Genomic DNA, 19,145 nt, shown 5'->3' with positions numbered 1-19,145 from the left:
CCAATCTGGTATCCAAATGTAGCTTTCTTCAGTCATTTTCTAAGATTGCCTGATGCAGTGAAATACTGATTTAACACAGTTGGGAACAACTGTAGCATGAACATTTTACACTTTGTTTTTTATAAAATATGGCCATAGTTCCATTTTACAGCTTCTGGAAATTTAAAAAAAATGTTTACACCAAAATGAAAGATCACTGGAGAATTGCAGCGGACCATTAATCACAGCAGAGGATTTTGATAGAATTGTTGGGTATTGAGCTTTTAGAAGGGAAAAGTTATCAGAAGTGTACAGATAGGAGTTCAAAGAAGTGGAGAAACAGATGGTCCCAGGCGACCAGGTTAACAAAACTATTGAGGAAAGTAAATCAAACATCAGAGTTTACCTTTAAATGGGTAAAGTCAGTGGAAATGTATTTGCTGTTGCAGTGCAGGTGAAGGGGCAGCCAATTTATAAGTTGCTGTGGCATGTAGGGGTACAGACACACTGCTGGGAAGCTCTTTTTCGAGCAGTGTGGATGTGGGATTAAGGTAACTTTTCCCTGCAACCCAGTCTAACCCTGTACTCTATGGCAATGGAGATGGTGGAGGGATTTGAACTTGGGAATAAGAGCTGCAAATTGAAGTGCAAGTGGTGGTGGAAACCCAAGTTCAGGGAGTACTGAGTAACTGAGACATGGTGAGTTAGGATGCAGTTTTGGATGGTGTAAAATGAGAGGAGACAGTTGGAATAATCACGCCTGGAAGCGATGGGGTTTGGAACTGTGCAGTGTTGCATTTTAATTGTTTTGATGGTTATTGCCTCCTTTCTTTCATATAGTTGAACCAGTGGTTGAAAAATATTTTCTCCATTTCCTTCCACTACTAATTTCTTTGCTTTCAGGGAAGCAAACCCTTGCTGTTAAGTCCTTCCAAGTGGCCTTTGTTCCAAAGAACCCAACTCCAGCCTTTCCCAAGCTTTTTTTAGCCATTGTGCAAGAGTAAAGGTTATTTGTGGAAACTGTTAGCAACATTACTGGTGTGGTGAACAATGAAAAAGGTTGTGTAGAGCAACTGCAAGAGTGGGCAAGGGGATAGCAGATGGAATTTAACTTGGGCTAATGCAAGGTAATACATTTTCGGAAGTTAAACCAGAGGAGGACACAAAATGAATGATTAGACCCTGGAGTGTTGGGGAGCAGAGACCTCGGAGTACAAATATAGTGTAACACTGCGAAGCAAGGTTGTGAAGGATGTACGTCAAGCTTGCTGTCATTAGCTGGTGCATTGAGTACAAAAGTAGCAACTTGATGAAACTGCTTCTGGAATATTCCATGTACTTCTGGTCACCAGACTCTAGGGAAACATGTCATTAAGCAGAAAAAAATCACAAGGATGTTGCCAGCATTAGAAGGCTTTGTTATAAAAATAGACTGGATAGACCGGATCTGTTTTTTTCCTCAGAACGAATGAACTGACGAGTGAGCTTATAGGGTTGACCAGCATGAAAACAGGACCCTTGGCCAACTTGCCCAAACCAACCAAAATGTCCCACCTGCCGGTAGTGAAACAAAAGTTTGGAGACACTGTGATTGTAGTTGATACACAAAAAATGTTGGAGAAACTCAGCATATCCTGCAGAATCCATAAGAGGCAAATATATACAGTCCATGCTTTAGCCTTGAGTCCTTTGTCAAGATGTGAGCAAAAAGCAGGCAGGCACTTGGATAAAAAGGTGGGGGGAGGAGCACAGACCAATAGACTGGAGGCCAATGTGTGGACATGGATAGGAGGGGAGGAGAGAAACGCGAATTGTTGGGGGAGAGGGGGAATGAAGAGCAGGAGGAAACAGCCTCTCTCTCAATGTCACCAAAACCAAAGAGCTGATTGTAGACTTCAGGAAGGAAAACCTAGAGGTGCTCCCTTTGTATGATCCAGAGATCACTCGGGGATCAGAGGTGAAGAGGGTGAGCAAATTTAAACACCCTGGGAAACACTATATTGGAAGACCTTTCCTGGACCCAACACATGAGTGTCATTGTGGGGAAAGTAGGCTTTCTACCTACTTCCTCAGGAGTTTTCGGAGGTTTGGTTTGGTATGACATCAGAAACCCTGGCAAATTCTACAGATATGTGGTGGAAAGTGAGCTGACCACCTTCTTCACAGACTGTAGGGGGGCATCAGTATCTCAGTGGAAAGCCCTGCAAAAGGTAATGGATATACCCCAATATGACACAGACAAATATCTCCCCACCAATGAAAAATCTAACCGGAATGCTGTTGTTAGAGAACTGCAGCAATCATTGAGGTTCCACACCATCCAGGACATGCTCTATTCTCATTGCCATTAGGAAAGAGGTGTAGGTGCCACGAGACTCCTCGTACCACTAGCTTCAGGAACAGTTGTTACCCGTCCACCATCAGACTCCAACATAACAAACTCAATCAGAGACTTGTTTGAGGGCTCTTACTTTGCACATTATATTAAATATTTATTTTCTATGTTGCAATTTGTTTGCATAGGTTTAAGATGAGAGGAAAGACTTGAAGGGGACCTGAGCAGGGAAATTTTGCACTGAGGTTAGATCTATGGAACAAGTGCTAGAAGTGGTGTAATTGCAACATTTATAAGGTATTTGGACCAGTTTAGAGGAAAGGTTTTAGTGGGATACAGGCCAAAGGCAGGCGAATTATAGCAGCTCAGAAAGTACCTTGATTGGCATAGGTAAGTTGAGTTGAAGGGCCTGTTTCTGAGCTATTTTACTCTATGCAATCCTAGCACCATTGTCATAAGAACAGTCTGGTTCGATGCCTACCTAGTACTACGGTCACAGTGTGACCACAGTAAATAAAAGAGGAGTGTTGACAAATAAGATGGTTTGTTTGAGTGCACAGACACAACTTTTCAGAATCAGAATTTATTGTCATGAACAAGTCACAAAATTCTGTTATGTGGCAGCATCATAGAGCAAACATTCATACACCTTACAACAAAAAATAACAGTGCACGAAAAGTAAGGCAGTGTCTTTGGTTCATTGATTATTCAGGAATCTGATGGTAGCGGGGAAGAAGCTGTCCTTGTGCCATTGAGTGCTTGTCTTTAGGCTCCTGTACTTTTCCCCCCAATGATAGCAGAGTGAAGAGGGCATGGCCTGGTTGGTGGGGGTCTTTGAGAATTGTCTGCTTCTTTAAGACACCACCTCTTATAGATGTCGTCAATGGAGTGAAATCTGCTGCCTGTGATGTTGCAGACCAAGTTTACAACCCTCTGGAGCTTTTTCTTGTCCTGAGAGTTGGCACCTCCATACCAGACAGTAATGAAACCAACTAGAATGCTCTCCACGATCCACCTGTAGAAGTTTTCGAGACTTTGATGACGTACAGAACCTCCTCAAACACATCACAAAGTGTAGTTGCTAGTTCCTTTCAAGTCATTAAACTCCCATTGAAAACCATGAACCACCTTCCAGTTATTTCTGAATGACTCGTTAATACACTGGACAATGAAAATTTTGCTTTGTTATGGGCCCAGAGGACCACAAAATCCTGCAGCAACAGAAATTCACCAAGACAAATGGTTACTTAAACAAACGTTGCTTTTAATTATCTTTAAACATGAAAACAAGATCAAACTTTAACTTATTACTATTAACTTAACCTAACTTTAACCCTCTTATAATTCTACGTTTACATGTATGTAATGTATGTGTAAGTTCAGAAAGGTCCTTTAATTCACAGTCCAATCTCACTTCTCACTCCTCCAAGTTCACTGATATTTGGCAATTCTTGAACCGTGCACAGAATTTAACATTTATGAATTTCACCAGGCTTTGGTGCTTGAAAGGTAAATGGTTACAGCTCAGGAAGGTTCTTGTCGGTTTTCAGAGAGAGATTTGTTGCTCATTGGACACCCACAACTGATTCCTTTTGACCAGCCACTTCAGTGTCTTGCCGAAGAAACTTGCCCCATCAGGGTTTTCCCAGATGATAACCTTTCTTTCAGGTCACCACAGAGTTCTTTTTTGTTTCTCTTACTTCAAGTGAAACATTATGCAGCTCGTCCTCTCCTCTTGTATGGACCACAAGGGCTTTAACCAGGTTGAATTAAGAATTCACAACCCATCTTCAAGATGGGGTTTTAAACAAGCTTCCCAGCTTGTCCTTTTCCAGTCCCAGCAGCTGCTGCTAAACTGTAGAACTGAATTCTCTCTCTCTCAGAGAAAACCACATGACCCTCTTAGAACAGCCAACTGCAGACTGCAGCTTCGGTCCTAATCTTCTGAGTTCATTCATCTGTTGTTTTCCAAAGCAATAATCCACTACTCCACAGCATGTCCAATTAACTCCTACTTGTGAAGGCCTTATAGGCATTCTTCAAAGTTTTGCAAAGGCACTTGGTGCCCGGACTGTCTGGCTCGAGCAGAGCCCCAACATTTTAAATGAGATCTGTTGTGAAGTGTTTGTATGTGACCTACACTAAAAAAAAAACCTGCCACAATTGATCTTTAAAACATGTCTATATACAATATAAAATGTAACATAATCTGTCACAGCTTCCTAAACACTTTTGAGTATATTTTATGAATTTTGGGGGATGATGATCATGAAAATCACCTTAAAATCTTCCTATCACATACTATATTTTAGATATAACCTATTTTGTGATCTCCTGTAATATTTCAAGTACTAGTATATTGCCCACAAATCAAATTGTTTTGGTCAGTCCAAGAATGCCTGGGCATGCACTCAGTACAAGTGCTCTGCAAATGTTGTCTTGGGCCTGGGCATGCTTGGTCAGGATAGATTCAGACAGGCTGTAAAAGCAGCTCACATATACAGATGCTGTGCATTACATTATAGACTGAACACATGTTGATGCACCTACTCTTCAGGCAATACCATAGTGAGTGTACTTGACAATAGCATTTATTGTCTTCAGAAAGATTCAATACAGAAATGTCTCTTCAATCTCGGACAGCTACGATATATTATTACATTTATGGCGAGTATATGCTTAATTGTAATTTAAATAAAAGTTAATGTTTTTCGAACTGCCTACGTGATACAGGATAACTGAAATTATCTTTGTGTTCAACCTGAAGTTGTCTATATATCCCAATTTTTTTTGGAAGCAAACCTTTGGAAAAAAAAATTCTCGTGTAATCATTAGGTGTGACTTGTTTTGATTAATACCGACCGTTCAGTGCAGCCATTCTAGATTGACTAAAGCTATGAGTTTCACTTAATTCACTGCACTCCCAAATGATTCTTTTGAATGTTTTCATAAGAATGTTAAACTAAGAATTGTGCCTCAAAGTCTACAGTGTACACCTTTGATTGTCTGAGGTTGATTTCTGGGATGCCTTCTGCTTGTTGTGATGGCAGTTTTCTCAGCGTCATCCACGCAAGGAGATTTCACTGCTCAGAGTATCAACATCTTGATGGCTTCCTATACAACATAGCCAGTAAGCAATCTGTGGAGTCAGAAGCCCTTTACTCCCAAGATTAACTACTGATTTGGCACTTGGTTGAAAAATAAGGATATTCTTTGATAAAATGGCCAAACATCTTGCTTCTTTCCATGAGCAAAGACTGACGCTGGCTGCTTTTTTTTATAGCTAGCTGCTTGGGATCTAAGATGAATTTATGTATTCAGGGCTCATTAATGATCCCAATGTAGAATCTTCCACTGATGGACAGGTGGGTGAGATCATGGCGTTTCCTCTTGTGGCAGAGACAAAGAGAACTTGAGGCTTTTAATTCATTCCTATTTGGAGCAGACTTTCCTGAATGTTTGATTTATTAACATGACTGCATTGTCTTTCCTCTGTTTCCAGGTTGCTGACAACAGTGAACTGAATAAAATGACGCTATCCAACCTTGCTCTGGTGTTTGGGCCGACACTCATGTGGGCAGAGAACGCTGCAATTTCACTCAGTGCCATCAACCCTATTAATCACTTTGCTCAGTTACTCCTAGAAAAGTATAATGAGATATTTTCAGCCACTTGTGACAAAACTTTACTGCCTTAAAGTACTGGAGTCAAATCAAGTTTCTTTTTCTCAATGTTTATGGTAATGTATCTATGTGCAGCACCACACAGGAGAGAAATTTAAGGTGCACCTGTTCAGCCAGGAGTGGAGATTGCATGTCTTTACACTGCTTTGAGTGGAGTGAGTGTGCTGTGTAAGTCTACATAAACCCAGGGCTGGATTCCCTGGCTTTATTCATTTGATAATCAAGCCTCAATATGTTGGAAATGCAGTTGGAGTGCTATTTCTTTTCCATTGTACTAGTCCCCTGAGTACTCCTGTTTTAAATTTTGTACGTTTCTCTTTCCCGCCGACCTCAGTGCTTTGAGCTTTTTAACAAATGAAAAGAAAAAGTAAAGTTTGTAACTAATTTCTACTGTCCGGATATTTGTATGCTATTCGCTTGGTCTTCATTCTTCACCAACCCCTTGCTGCTTTTGTCTGTTGCGCCATGTTAATTTTTAAACATTCTTGATTCTCTTATGTGATGAAAGTCGAATTTTCTGCAGAAATATTTTTTGGCGGCGTGTACCATTTTTGCTAATTCTGCAGCATTGGGATTTGAACATCTTTTGCACTTTCTGCTGATTCATATTTGATTCAGAGAGAGGACAGTCTATTCCTGTTAAATTGAAGGTGCAATTTTATTCTAGGGTGTATGGAGACTTGTCTAGAAATTGGTCAAAAGAAAATGTCAATGTCATGAGTTTTCTCAAACAGCATTGAATGTTTTAACGCATTTGCTTTTTTAAAATAATTTTACCTTTGGTGCTTATTTCTGTATAAAGAGGGAACTTGTTGGACCAGAGCAGGTTAGATGAGCAAAAGGGAATTTGCATCATTGAAGTTTAGTCATTTGGATGTTCATAACTCTCAAGTATTTTTATCTGTGATGTTAAGTCTACTCCATCTGCTATGAGATCTGGGATTTTGTTTCTTAAAATAGCTTGAAATATTCCCAAATTGGGGCCCCCTTGTTTTCTTTTAATTAGCAAACTACAATAAACAGGAAATTTATATTTCCTCCTTACAGAAGGATCTATTCAAAAGGGCCTTGTGAGTTTACCTGTAGACTGGTTGGTAATGTGGAAAATGTGATTTGCAGGATGCAATACTGGTTGTACTGCCTCAATGGCATGGTACAATAGATATAAAATTATATTTAGCAAATCATAATTGTCCAATAGTTCTTTGATGGTGAATGTAATTTTCTCATTTATTGGTTTTCATTTCTGGTGCATTTAGTAAACCTGTACTTTGTTCAAATTTATTGAAAGTATGTTAACCCATCATTTATCCAGAAATTTTTTTCAAATATATCGTGAATTGACTGCTGTAAAAAAATTTATATTTATGGCATTAACTTAAATAATTAATTGGCCTCTATGCAATATAGCTTTTTAATAGAAAATTGGGGATCTTCCAGACAATGTATTTGTAAAATAATAAGGGGCGAGAGAGAAGTACTGTGTCATGGTTCACAACTCAATAGGGCAGGACCTGAGACACATTGTGCTGTTTTGAGTCGGTAAGTTTCAGGCTTTATTTTTGAAAGTAAATCTCAAGATCTAATTGTCTCTTTTTGTTGCCTTAATATACTCAATATTGTGTGACTATAATTTTAATTTTTTTCAGGGGACATGTGGGATAATATTTTTTGTGCATTTATAGTGAACGTTTAACTGTGGTATCTCTCTAGTTCTCCATGTCTTTTTCTGAGAAATTTGCTCTTGGGTCAATGCCTGCACATACCTGGTTCCAGTGGTCATTTTTTAGGTTTAGACCATGAATTGTAGCTGCCAATAATAAGCTCCATGTTCAAACATTGAAATTTTCTGCATTCTCTGTGATCTGTTAGTACTTGAGAACTGAAATAGAGTACTTATCGGCCACAGTGCATTAGCTGATAAATTGGTAATGGAATGTAAGGCTTGGAGCAAACAGTAAATGTACTTTGTTTTAGTTTCCTCTTCAGTTATGTAATGCCAAACTCATTTACATTCCTATAATCATGTAGCCATGAGTGACTGTTAAATTACAAAATGACCTCAACTCTCCCTATAACATTGTACTGAATGTAACAAGAAAATGATGTTAAACAAAGTCTGCAGATGCTGGGGTCAAGTGCAATGCATGGACTCAGCAGGTCACGCAGCATCTATAGAGGGGTGTTTTGGGACTGGCCCTTTGCCCAGAATGAGAAAATGTCCTTATTCCCAACCTTTCAGTGGAAGTTATTTTCTACTTGCCTTGTGTGATTAGTTTGTACTATATTCTGTGTTCAGTTTCCTCACATCAGTTCAATGCTCAACTTTTTACACTCTTTTTTGTTTTAATTACTTCCCAAAAACACTTTATCCCCCTTGACCAGACTCAGGGAAATCAATTGTTACCAAATGAAATGAAGGCTTCCTTTTTGAACATTTGCCATGGGCAAGACCATTTTTTTGAAATAAATTTCAACTAATCCTAATATCACTCAACATTCCCATAATGGAAAGGTACATGCAAGGAATCGCCTGACACATTTTAATGCCGTCATTCACTTTACATTGGTTTTCCAGTGTCAATCTTGATCTAACTGAGGCCTTTATAGTTCATTCTGATCTGGTGGATTTGGTATTTTGTTCTTGTTTTATCAAAATTGGAATTAGTTGTATCTGGTGAAAGTAGTAAAGTGAATGAAGTTTCACAATGTGAGGCTTCAGAAATTTGAATAGATGTGCAGTTAATGTTAGTTGTGACAAAGTGAGCTCCAAATAGGAGCAGAGAAGAGAAAGCATTGTTCTAACAGAATGGGTTCAGCATTGCATTAGGGATTTTGTGAAAAAGCTTCTTGCCTGGTGGTCTGTATTGATATGTCATCAATTACTAGGAAAATCCTAACCAATCTCCTAGAGAATTGAGCCACAGCCAGTTAGATTATTAGCAAAAATACAAAACTGAATTTTCAGGCTTGAGCCCTTCATCAAGGTATGGAAAAATGTTGGCAGGTGTCCGAACAAAAGGGAGTGGGGGGGCAGTTAAGACAGTGGTGTGATTGCGAAATCAGGAACGTGAGGTGAAATCTACTCTTTGGTAGGGAATTGGATGTTTATATAATCCAAGTGGTCATTCGTCACTCAAAGCACACTGTCAAAACAAAAACATTACAAAAATGTAATCAGAATCTGAAGGTTTAAGGCCACAAATATAGAGTGGTACACCTGTGACTTCTATATGAAACATTGTTCAAGACCTGTGATGCAAGGAAAATCTTTTTGTACCACACTGGAGGCAAATATGCATCATCTTCCATTTTATGCTTCTTTCAAACACCACTTTTCAACATATTAGTCAGTCATTTCTCCCTCCCATTCTTTTGGACCTCGTCACTTGAGTTTTTCTTTGAGGGAAGGTTTTGATGCCGAGTAGATTACATTTGGCAGTATTTTAATGATTAATCTTGCTTTGATACATTATATTGGCATATATAGTATTTGTACTATTTCCTGTGGACCACTTGTTATCCAGTCTCAGATCTAGGCATCACTTCATTTGTGGGCAGACAACCGATTCTCCATCTGTAAGCTCATTTATTTTTGAGGTTAAGGTTCCAACAATTTTTTTTTCCCAGGCAGGATCTGATCAAATCAAAATGCAAAAGATACAACGTCTCTTCAAGGCATGGTATGAAATCCTTATTATTCAGTCTCCTGAGGACTACACTGGAAATGTAATGCCTAGGAATAACTGTCACAATTATGCTAGATAAAGCATGTCCTTAAGGCAACAGCTTCAAACATTAACTCTGAAAAGGGACTTTGTTTTATGATTTTTTTTTCTATCAATCTTGCTGCAATATGGAAAGGGGATGCTCATCCAATATTAGACCTTGGGACTGTGAGGTTTCTCACTGCAGCCAGGGGACATTCAGGTCCACAGTACTAAGTGTTATGTAGAATTTTATTGCATACTGGGCCCACTTTTTAATTTCTTATTTCTAGTGTCTGCAGTTTTTTCCCCTCTGTTCAATTCTATAATTTCTTGGTCATACATTGATCATTGACACTGTGAAACTATGGACAATTCCTGCTTTGATTACCTTTGAAAGGGGCACTCTAGGAATACTTACCAAAATTGACCATTCTACACCACATTCTTGAGGTATTCATTTTCCACTTGGACAGTTTTAATCTGCTTTAAAAAAAATTATAATTTTCAGATAAGAAATTAAACTAAGGCCCTGAGTAAAAGATTTAAGAAAACAGCAGGAGTTGTCCGATTGTGACCTTGTCAATTGTGGGAGAGGTTTGTTCTGTGAAAATTAACTGCCTTATTTTCAGTAATGCCTGTGCTGTGGGAGGCCTGATTGCATGGAAAAGCACTTCGTAAATATAGTTTTTTTTAAAGGAACTTGAGTAGTGGCCTTATTCTTGGTATAACTGATGGTGATGGGAATGTTACGTGAGAATTTCACCTGAATATTTAAGGAGCTATATAAATGGAAGTGACTCTCTTAACCACTCCTCCACCCAGAAACCTATAGCCTACCCTTGAAGAATTTATCCCAAGAGTACCTTGCTGCTTTCTAGTACCACCTATAGAAATTTTCAATTTTATAATTTTTAAGTGACATATTTCTGGGTGTTTATATTTTGTGCTTCAACTTCTTAGTCATGTGGTCCACATTGCCTGAATCAATTGCCATTACTAGTGTTGTTTTTGCCTTAATGATAAAAGAAAACAGCTTGGTAGGAAAACACAATTTTCTAGATCAGGTTAAATTAGTACCTTCAACAAGACTCCTTCCTCTGACCAGGACCCTGCCAAATATTTCACTCGTGCTACACTATGCCATATGTGCTCTTAGAGAAAAAAATGCATTAATCCTCTCCCAACTATGTCGAAAAGCAAAAATCCATTTACCAGCATAATAGCAATTTTAAATAAGTGTTAGTGTTTCACAGTGATTTTTGACATTTGATGTTACTCACTGCTTTGTACTGCTGGCTTGTGGGAAAGGACACAAGATTGGGGACCTCAATCACATTATGTAATTGGTGTTTATAATGTAGTGATCAAACTGACAAATAAAAATATGAATTCTGTAAATAAACTTTTGAACATTTTTTTTCTCAAAATTAAATAACATTGTAAAAGAATTGAATTTATGGCAGTGTACAGATAAATTTATACTCGCACATCATAAGTATCCCCTCAGACAATAGGGCCGAAATTAGGAATGAAGGTCAATTGCAATAAACTGAATTGTGAGCTAAATTACAAATGACCCCTTGTCCCTCACTTCTGGTATTGGTAGCCTGGCCAACTTGTTTACCCAGAAGGGAAATGAATAGAAAATACAATGGATACAACTAACCCCAAAAGTTCTGTTCTTTAATGTCCATTTGTGTAAAAATGCCTGAAAGGAAAGTGGGTAGAGAATTTAGTTACATGTATAAATGAGGCAACCTCAAGGTAATAAAGCAACATTAACCCCAGGATCCACCATTTGGCTGAATTACCTTGGATTTTTCAATCTGAAATGTGCTATATGGTGCAATACACAACTTTCTGGTGGAACTCAGCTGGTCCAGCAGCATCCATGGAAGGGATGAGATGGTCAATGTTTCAGGCTGTAATCCTTCAAGAGGAACACATGCTTGGGGTTGTGATTGGCTGAGAGTGTAGCCACACCTACTGACTGGTCTTAAAGGATTGTTCCTAGCCAACCAGGTCATTCTGGACTGGTCGACCTACTTGTGATATGCTCCAGTCTTCTAGTTAATAAAAGCCTTGGTTTGGATCTACAGGGGTGAGGGAGAATACTGCATGGAATCCACTCAAATTGTTCTTGTATCACAATCATTTTAGATAGCTCGCCTGCTATGATAAATTAGAAATAATAAATCCAAAAGACCAGTCATTTTCTGAGGTCTCTGCTGTCTTATTCTTTAAAAGAATTATTCAGTTTCACATCCCTGCTGTTTCTCGAAACCCTTTCTTATTCCATTAGAAAAGAAGCAGCAGAAACAGATTTGATTGAAGCTTGGTCTAATTTGCACTTGAGCCACAAAAATCCAGGTATCAGTAATGAACTGATTGTGTTTTTTTGTGTAACATTCTCATTGTGCCCACATTAATGCAAGCAGGTATTCAAAAACAATTAAAATATTGTACAAAGCTATTGAAACTGAGCTGGATTGTAATTTCCAGTAAAATTTATTTTGGCCACCATTTCCTCAGGAAAAAAAACATGAAAAATGAAACAAACCAGAATTTGTCATCTTAAAAAATATTTCTGCTGGTTCAGACTTGCATTGTACAAAAAGACATGGTCAAAACAGTCCAAAAAGCACTGTGTACAATCTTTACTTAGCAAAGAATAAAATAAATACAAATTGATCCAAAAGGTTTCAGATGCATCTCACGGTTTTTGTCCTTTTAGTACAAGATTTTAGTACAGCTATTATCTGGATACATCACAAATTAAAAATCACAATGGCTTTGAAACAAAAGGGAAATGTGAGTAAATAATAGGCTTAAACTGCTAGAATGAAAAAAAATTAGCACAGGATCTTGGACAAAATATTAGAAAACAATTACAATAAAAAGGCCTGTTGAGTTTGCGTTATATCAAACCAGCCTGGGGGAGAAAATCTATACAATTTCAGAAAACTCAACACCACTATCTTACAATAAAATAAGCACTGATATTGAACCAGTGTAATGATACATTTTACACAAACTGCAGCACATTCAAACAGTTGTAGTGTTTGCTTGCCCTCCATGGATTATTATGTGGTGGCACCTCCTGCTTAATTATCTGCATTAGATGTGGAAGCATTTGGCAAATAATTTTTGCTTGTATTGTTTTCATGTTTCATTTTGTTTGCCTTTCCCCTCTATATAAACATAATAATGCAAGAGTAAAAGTACTGCATATATGAGGTAAGAGACTATTTAAATAAAAAGCAATGTAAACGGTTACTTGCCCTTTGTAGGGGACTGCTATCCATAAATCACTTCTCAATCTGCTGCTTGGAGGATAAGTAAGTCTTTAAAAATGCTGCCAGCAATTCCTACTGCCATTTGTAACCAACATAACTAAATATTAATTCAGTCATTTGATTTTTGCTGAAGAGCAGGTTTTACAGTCACTGGCAAAAAGGTCATCTTAAAGACTCAAATCAAAACCACACATTACAGTATTTTTTCATGTATCATTGCAACAAAGATAATTAGTTGGCTGTTTGGTTTTGAAAACGGTTGTGTTTAGTTAAGGTCACATGCAGTGAAATAGTTCCATCAGCATTTTTAGTTCTCCAAACAAAGCAGATTACTTGCCACTGCCACCACAGATCAGGTCAGAAATCAAATGCATGACTCAAAGCAACTTATCCAAAAACCAGAGGAGCTCTCATTAGGTTGAATGAGCTGATCCCAGGGCTTTAATCACTACACTATAATACACATTCAATGCATGAATGGCTTGATTCCAATAGCCTTATGTACATATTTTAGCAGGATTACAGCTCCAACAACCCAGGTTTGAATCCACTGCTGTCTCCAAGGAGTTTGTACATTCTCTCCATGTCTGCAAGGGTTTCCTCCCACCCTTCTTAAACATACTGGCATTGTAGGTTAATTGGTGTATTTGGGGGGCACAGGCTCATGGGCCGGATAAGCCAGTTACTGTGCTGTATATCAACATTGTTTTAAAAAATGGGTATGGGTGGGCTCTATCAAATGTGACTGCACATGAGTATGACAATGTGGACAATGCTCATCATCTCACAACCTGTGCAAAGAAACGACAGCTCTGGACATTATCCTTAACTGATTCAGTGACTGGGAGTAAAATTGTGAGGTCTTTTCTCCAAAAAAAAGGTTGCAGACTGCAGTGATTGGTTAACTATTTCAATGCATTATTTGCTTAATTGTTCTTAGAGGCTGGTAATCATTTCTCTGTGTTGACTGTATTCTAAATAAGTACTGTACAACAAATAAAACTGATGGTGAAAATCCAACTTCAAGTGACCCTAATAAAACATACTTATAAAAAAAGCTGTGTCTAATTTAATTCAGTAGTTTGGAAAACCATAGCATTTAATGTAGACATTTTAGGAAAAGTGCAAAGATGTTTTCAAAAGCATTTTTCTTTCAGACACTAAACTTTATAAATGATTTATTTCAGGCAGCAGGAAGCAACAGGTCAAAGCAAACAAAGTCAATTTAAATGCCTTCCATTAGACATAATTGTCAAAAGAGGGGAAAGTACCAGCAGTGACAAAATAATTTAAATTAGTAAAATGTGTGCAAAATCTTATAATGTACCATAGTATGCCTTTTGAGAAAGCTTCTCTCACTCTTTATAGTAAATAGAAATAATACTGATGCTGGTTTCATCTCAATTCCAGTTTATAGAACTTCACTGATTGCTGCCACATTCATGTTTTCTTATGCTTATGTTTGCGATCATCTGCAAATACAGAGAGCAGGTACTCTGTGACAAAAACAGACCAACATTTAACATATATATGCTGCCACATATAATTTGTTCAGTGCAGTACTGCTTCCTATCCTGCCAAGCTCATGGACACAAAATGTGGAAATATTTTTATTCATCTTCACTTTGGTAACTACACCATGAGCTTTTCCAAGCAATAGTCATTTGCTAAAACAAGGTTAGCTCTGTGTGTTTTTCAATCCTTTTCTGCAAATTTTTTAAAAAGTTACTTTGCAGCCTTTAAACATTTTGTATCTCCTTATTTTTAAACAAAGGAATATTAGACACAGTTAACACTGCTTAAATGGAACTTAAATCTGTATCAAGGGAGTTCAGCAAATAGACTGGATGTTGTCACTTCAGTTCTGGATGAGTGAACAATAAGATCAACTCTACACAGTAGATCCACCCCAACTAATCTTACTCTTCAACAGAAAAAAAAGGCAGACAGGAAGTCCTGTCTCCTGTCGACCAAGGCGCCATGCTCAGTGATAGTACAGGATCTGTGGCACATATGCTGACCAAGCAACTGCCAGAATTCTGCCAAGGGAAGGAATTATTAAAAATCAATGTGTTGAGACTTGGGGGGGGGGGGGGGGGGGGAGCTTTCACATAGCGCTTCTATTACTAGAATAATAATTCACTACTGCAGAACTATTCATTTCTACTTTCAGGTTGAGGATATCCCGAATACTTAAATAAATGTCAAACATAATGCCAATATTTGAAGCAATGTCGTAGAAGCACTAGCTAAAAGCAAAACAAGAACAAATTGACTGGATAAACAAAAAGTATTCAAGTTCATAAAATATTGCTATGAACAAATTATATAATTATACTTTTATAGTTATCAAAATATTGGGGATTCCCAAACCAGTGCAACTTTTAGTGACTTGCATGTTCTTTTTGTTTTATAAATGAGATAATTTACAACATGGAAACAAGCACAATAAAGGAGACAGAAATATCAATGTATGCCAGGAATTTCTCTAGTTTCTTTAAGGCTATACTTGCAGTCAATGGGGTGAAGAGCCACGGACAAGTGCAGATTGCTGATCTAAGCACTTGGTTAATACTGGATGAAATTGTCACAGAGTATTTTGGAACCAGCAAAAGGCAAAATTGGTTATTGGTGTTTATCATTTGCACAATTGGACAGAATCATTTTGAATAATTACTACACACTTCATATTTTGCTGTAAAATAATCTCCAACTTCCACTTCTGGTCCTTGATAATTATTAGAAACATGGAAAAGTTGCACTTACTTCCCTTTTCCTGCTCCACTATTAGTCTGCTTTACATCACAAGCTGTCAAATCTTTGGAAAACTGACTAAAACTCCCACCTGCATTCACAAACCATCTAGAGGGTTCCATGACTGTAAATTTATGCTTTGGAGTTGATTGGATCTGTGGTAAAACAAACATTGGAAACAGACCAGTAATGCTTTCTTCATACTACAATTCACAACAGCTTAAATAATTATAGGGGTGGAGCATGAAGAAGAGTATCTGAGGAGAAAGTGATTTACTCTGATCAAGTTGAAGAGAATGTGGGAGTGGTAGGAATATTAAGGCATCCTCCAGCCAGCCACAGTGAAAGGTTGTCTGGAAATAGGCCAGTTGCCTCTTGAGGCTGAGGAATTAGTGCAGAGAATTAGTAGGCCTCGGAAATGTTGGACATGTTGGTGTCAAAAGGCGTTCTGGACATAAAATATACAATGATATTGATCCTGAAAAAGGTATAAATAATTTTAAAATGTCAACGTATTAGTCAGAAATAATCTGTTATCATGTCACATCACTTCACATGCACACGTTGCATCCTCAGATGACCTTAGTTTTAACCACTTGGAGTTTTCCTGAATTCAGGACAAGAAAGTAAGGGTATTCTCCTTATCCTTAATGTTTAAGGAAGGGGGTAAGTGGGAGTGGAAGGTTTCTCTGAGTCTCAATCAGATATCCTTCATGAAGAAGTAATTTCCTTCAGAAAGCTGAGAATGTAATCTTATTAAAGACTTAAAAACACATGAGTGCTGGCTGGAACCCATTCCAAAAATGAAGACAACATTGCTCATTTATGTATTTTGAAATCAACCCCCTACAACTAAATCTCATTGAAAAATCCTGAACTGAAGCAGCAAAATTAATTCTCAAATAAATGAATGATAAATGTTTTCACAATTAAAAAATTATGAGTGCTACTTATTAATTAATTAAAAGATTAAAGTATCTGAACTTCTGTCAATGAATTCTCAAAGATCAAACTTAAAAAACAATTTCATAGCCTTTTAAAAGTGATAACATCAATTGTATATTGTTAATTTGCAACATTGAGCCAAGTCACTTTATTTTGCTCAAAGTACTGAAAAAAAATTAACAGTATGAATTTGTGTTTGTGGGATTTTTATTTTTAAAACTATTAGACTTGGAGTGTGATAGAACAGCACTCACCTTTCATTATTAATGAAGAGATTGATCTGCATATCCAGTTTGTTTCACTGTAGGGACACGATCACATTCTGTTTTGATAAAACCTGACCAGAGAGCATTGTTCGTTAAGCCAGTACGAGTTCTACATGGCACCAGCTTTGAGGATTCAAACGCTGTTGGAAATAGATCTGAGATACGAATAAATCTGATGCCGCCACAGCTTCATGATGTCGGCAGTGGTGAACATTTAGCTTGATAATTAAAGTCCACCTGAATGAAAGAAGCTAAGATAAATGAGAAGATTTGATACTTTCTAAAGATAACTAAGTTTTTTAGTCCCACTCATTATTGGTTGATAGGTAGTAAAAATTATTCACTACTTACATCAGTAGTATAGTTATGTTCTCATACATACATGTCAGTGGAACACATCTTTGAGCAAACTACACAATTTGCAAGCCCAACTCGATTTACAAGGAACATTTTGTTCTAATTCTGTCATGGGAGATGGGCATAGAAAAAGATTCTCAAAAACATGCTTAAAGCTTTTCATTGGTCCATGACTGTCCAAGATGAAAGAGCATTCCGAATAATATTCAAAACCAAGGCCTTGCATTAGGAGCATACAGACGCCCAGAATAAAAGTAAATGATTGGCACCATTTTATATACTACCCAAATGTCTCATCATTCATTGGCTGCCCTGACTGTGGAATATCATAAAACACCTCAGATCCAGAAAACTGGAATGCAAGCAAGCCATCATAAATTGCAAAGAAGTGTCCAAGTAGGCAGATCTTTTATAGTTCTGCAGATAACTAGAAGTTAATGATGAGATCTTCAAATGAGTGTCCATAAATATGTTTAAACTAAACCAACTCATTTGAAATGAGCTCAAGTACACTTTTCAAAGTCAGGTAATTTGAAAGGACTGAAACAGCTGAGCATTCTAAATCAATAATAATTATGCCAATTAAGAATTTTGTTGAAGGACATTTATAATAGTTATCAGAAATTTTGAAGTATTTATTTTGCAAATTGCAGCTTAAACTAAAATTTAGAATTTTGCTTTTTAATAAAACTGTTTCTTCTCATAGATGTTAGCTTCTTGCTGAGAATAACTTTGTCCACTGGAAACCCTAATAAGTAACCATTCTTCATTGTTAATCTTGACAATGAGTGTTAAACAATTGTAAAAAAGCAAATCTATTCTCAAACAACATGCATGCCTACTGGATAAAGATTAATTTCAGGATCCCAAACCAACTCAGAATTATTCAGAACGACTGCAATATTTCCTATTAGCCATCAACTGTTCAAACATTTGGGTTCAACTGCTTTGGGGGTTTTCCAATAAAGGCAAATTATCCAATCTCTAGATTACAGATGCAATTGGTGATTCAGTATTGCACAGATTTGCATTTTACCATCAGAATAATTACTTCCTGTTACCTGCTAAATTAGCAAAACCTATTCTGTCATTAAAAAAAACAAAAATCTAGAAATGTTGAGGTGCAGCTGACCTGCTCAGTGTTTTCAGCATTTGTTTTATTTCATATTTCAAGCATCTGCTGTTTTATGTTATTTTCATAAATTCACTTGTTATAAAATAACATTGATTAAAATAATATCCTGCATCGAACCAAACTGGACTCAAAATACCATGTGTCTGCCCTCTGCATCTAGATTGAGCCCCTTTCACAGTGATGATTAAATTAACTCAGGAATGGATCAATGTCAGGAAGGAATGAGACAACTCAGGAAGAGAGTACAGAGAATGGAGCAAAATCAACATGAAAGCATCTCAACTTTGTTCAGATATGCAATCCCATGGATTAATTGAAGTTAATAGGTTTACATAAACTGAGTTATACAAATTCTTTGAGTTTTTTTTATAATTCAGCAAACTGCACTGAAGTTAAAGTCCATACTTTGCTCAATGCTTAAAGTTTCACACACACAGGCAGAGGGTGGCTAACATCAGATTTGATCTTAAAACAAAGTAACTATCCCAAAAGAACAAATACACACATTTTTACAAAGCATTTTTTACGAACTTTGCTGAAGGTGTTCTGTGGCATTGTTGCAAAAATAATCATTCTGACCTCAACTCTCAGAATGTAGTTTTAAACTATGAACTTTTTACAAAAGTGTTCAACTTTAATGTACCAGCCCAACTTATTTGCTAGAAAACCCCTTTAAATTGTGTG

General features: G+C 37.3%; 1 protein-coding gene across 6 annotated transcripts in view; it reads left to right on the top strand.

Moving 5' to 3' along the window:
- The window catches only part of arhgap1 (Rho GTPase activating protein 1), a 57,456-nt gene extending 51,425 nt beyond the window's left edge, over positions 1-6,031 (top strand). For all 6 annotated transcript variants that reach the window (XM_069896029.1, XM_069896028.1, XM_069896030.1 and 3 more), the window contains one exon: positions 5,818-6,031. In XM_069896029.1, coding sequence (XP_069752130.1) covers positions 5,818-6,012 — 195 coding nt within the window. In that variant the 3' untranslated portion in view covers positions 6,013-6,031. The remainder of the gene's footprint in view (positions 1-5,817) is intronic.
- The last annotated feature ends 13,114 nt before the right edge of the window (positions 6,032-19,145 follow it).

Source organism: Narcine bancroftii, chromosome 1 (assembly GCF_036971445.1).
Source record: "Narcine bancroftii isolate sNarBan1 chromosome 1, sNarBan1.hap1, whole genome shotgun sequence".
NCBI classification, from domain to species: Eukaryota; Metazoa; Chordata; class Chondrichthyes; order Torpediniformes; family Narcinidae; genus Narcine; species Narcine bancroftii.
This window is presented reverse-complemented; position numbering and strand designations above follow the sequence as displayed.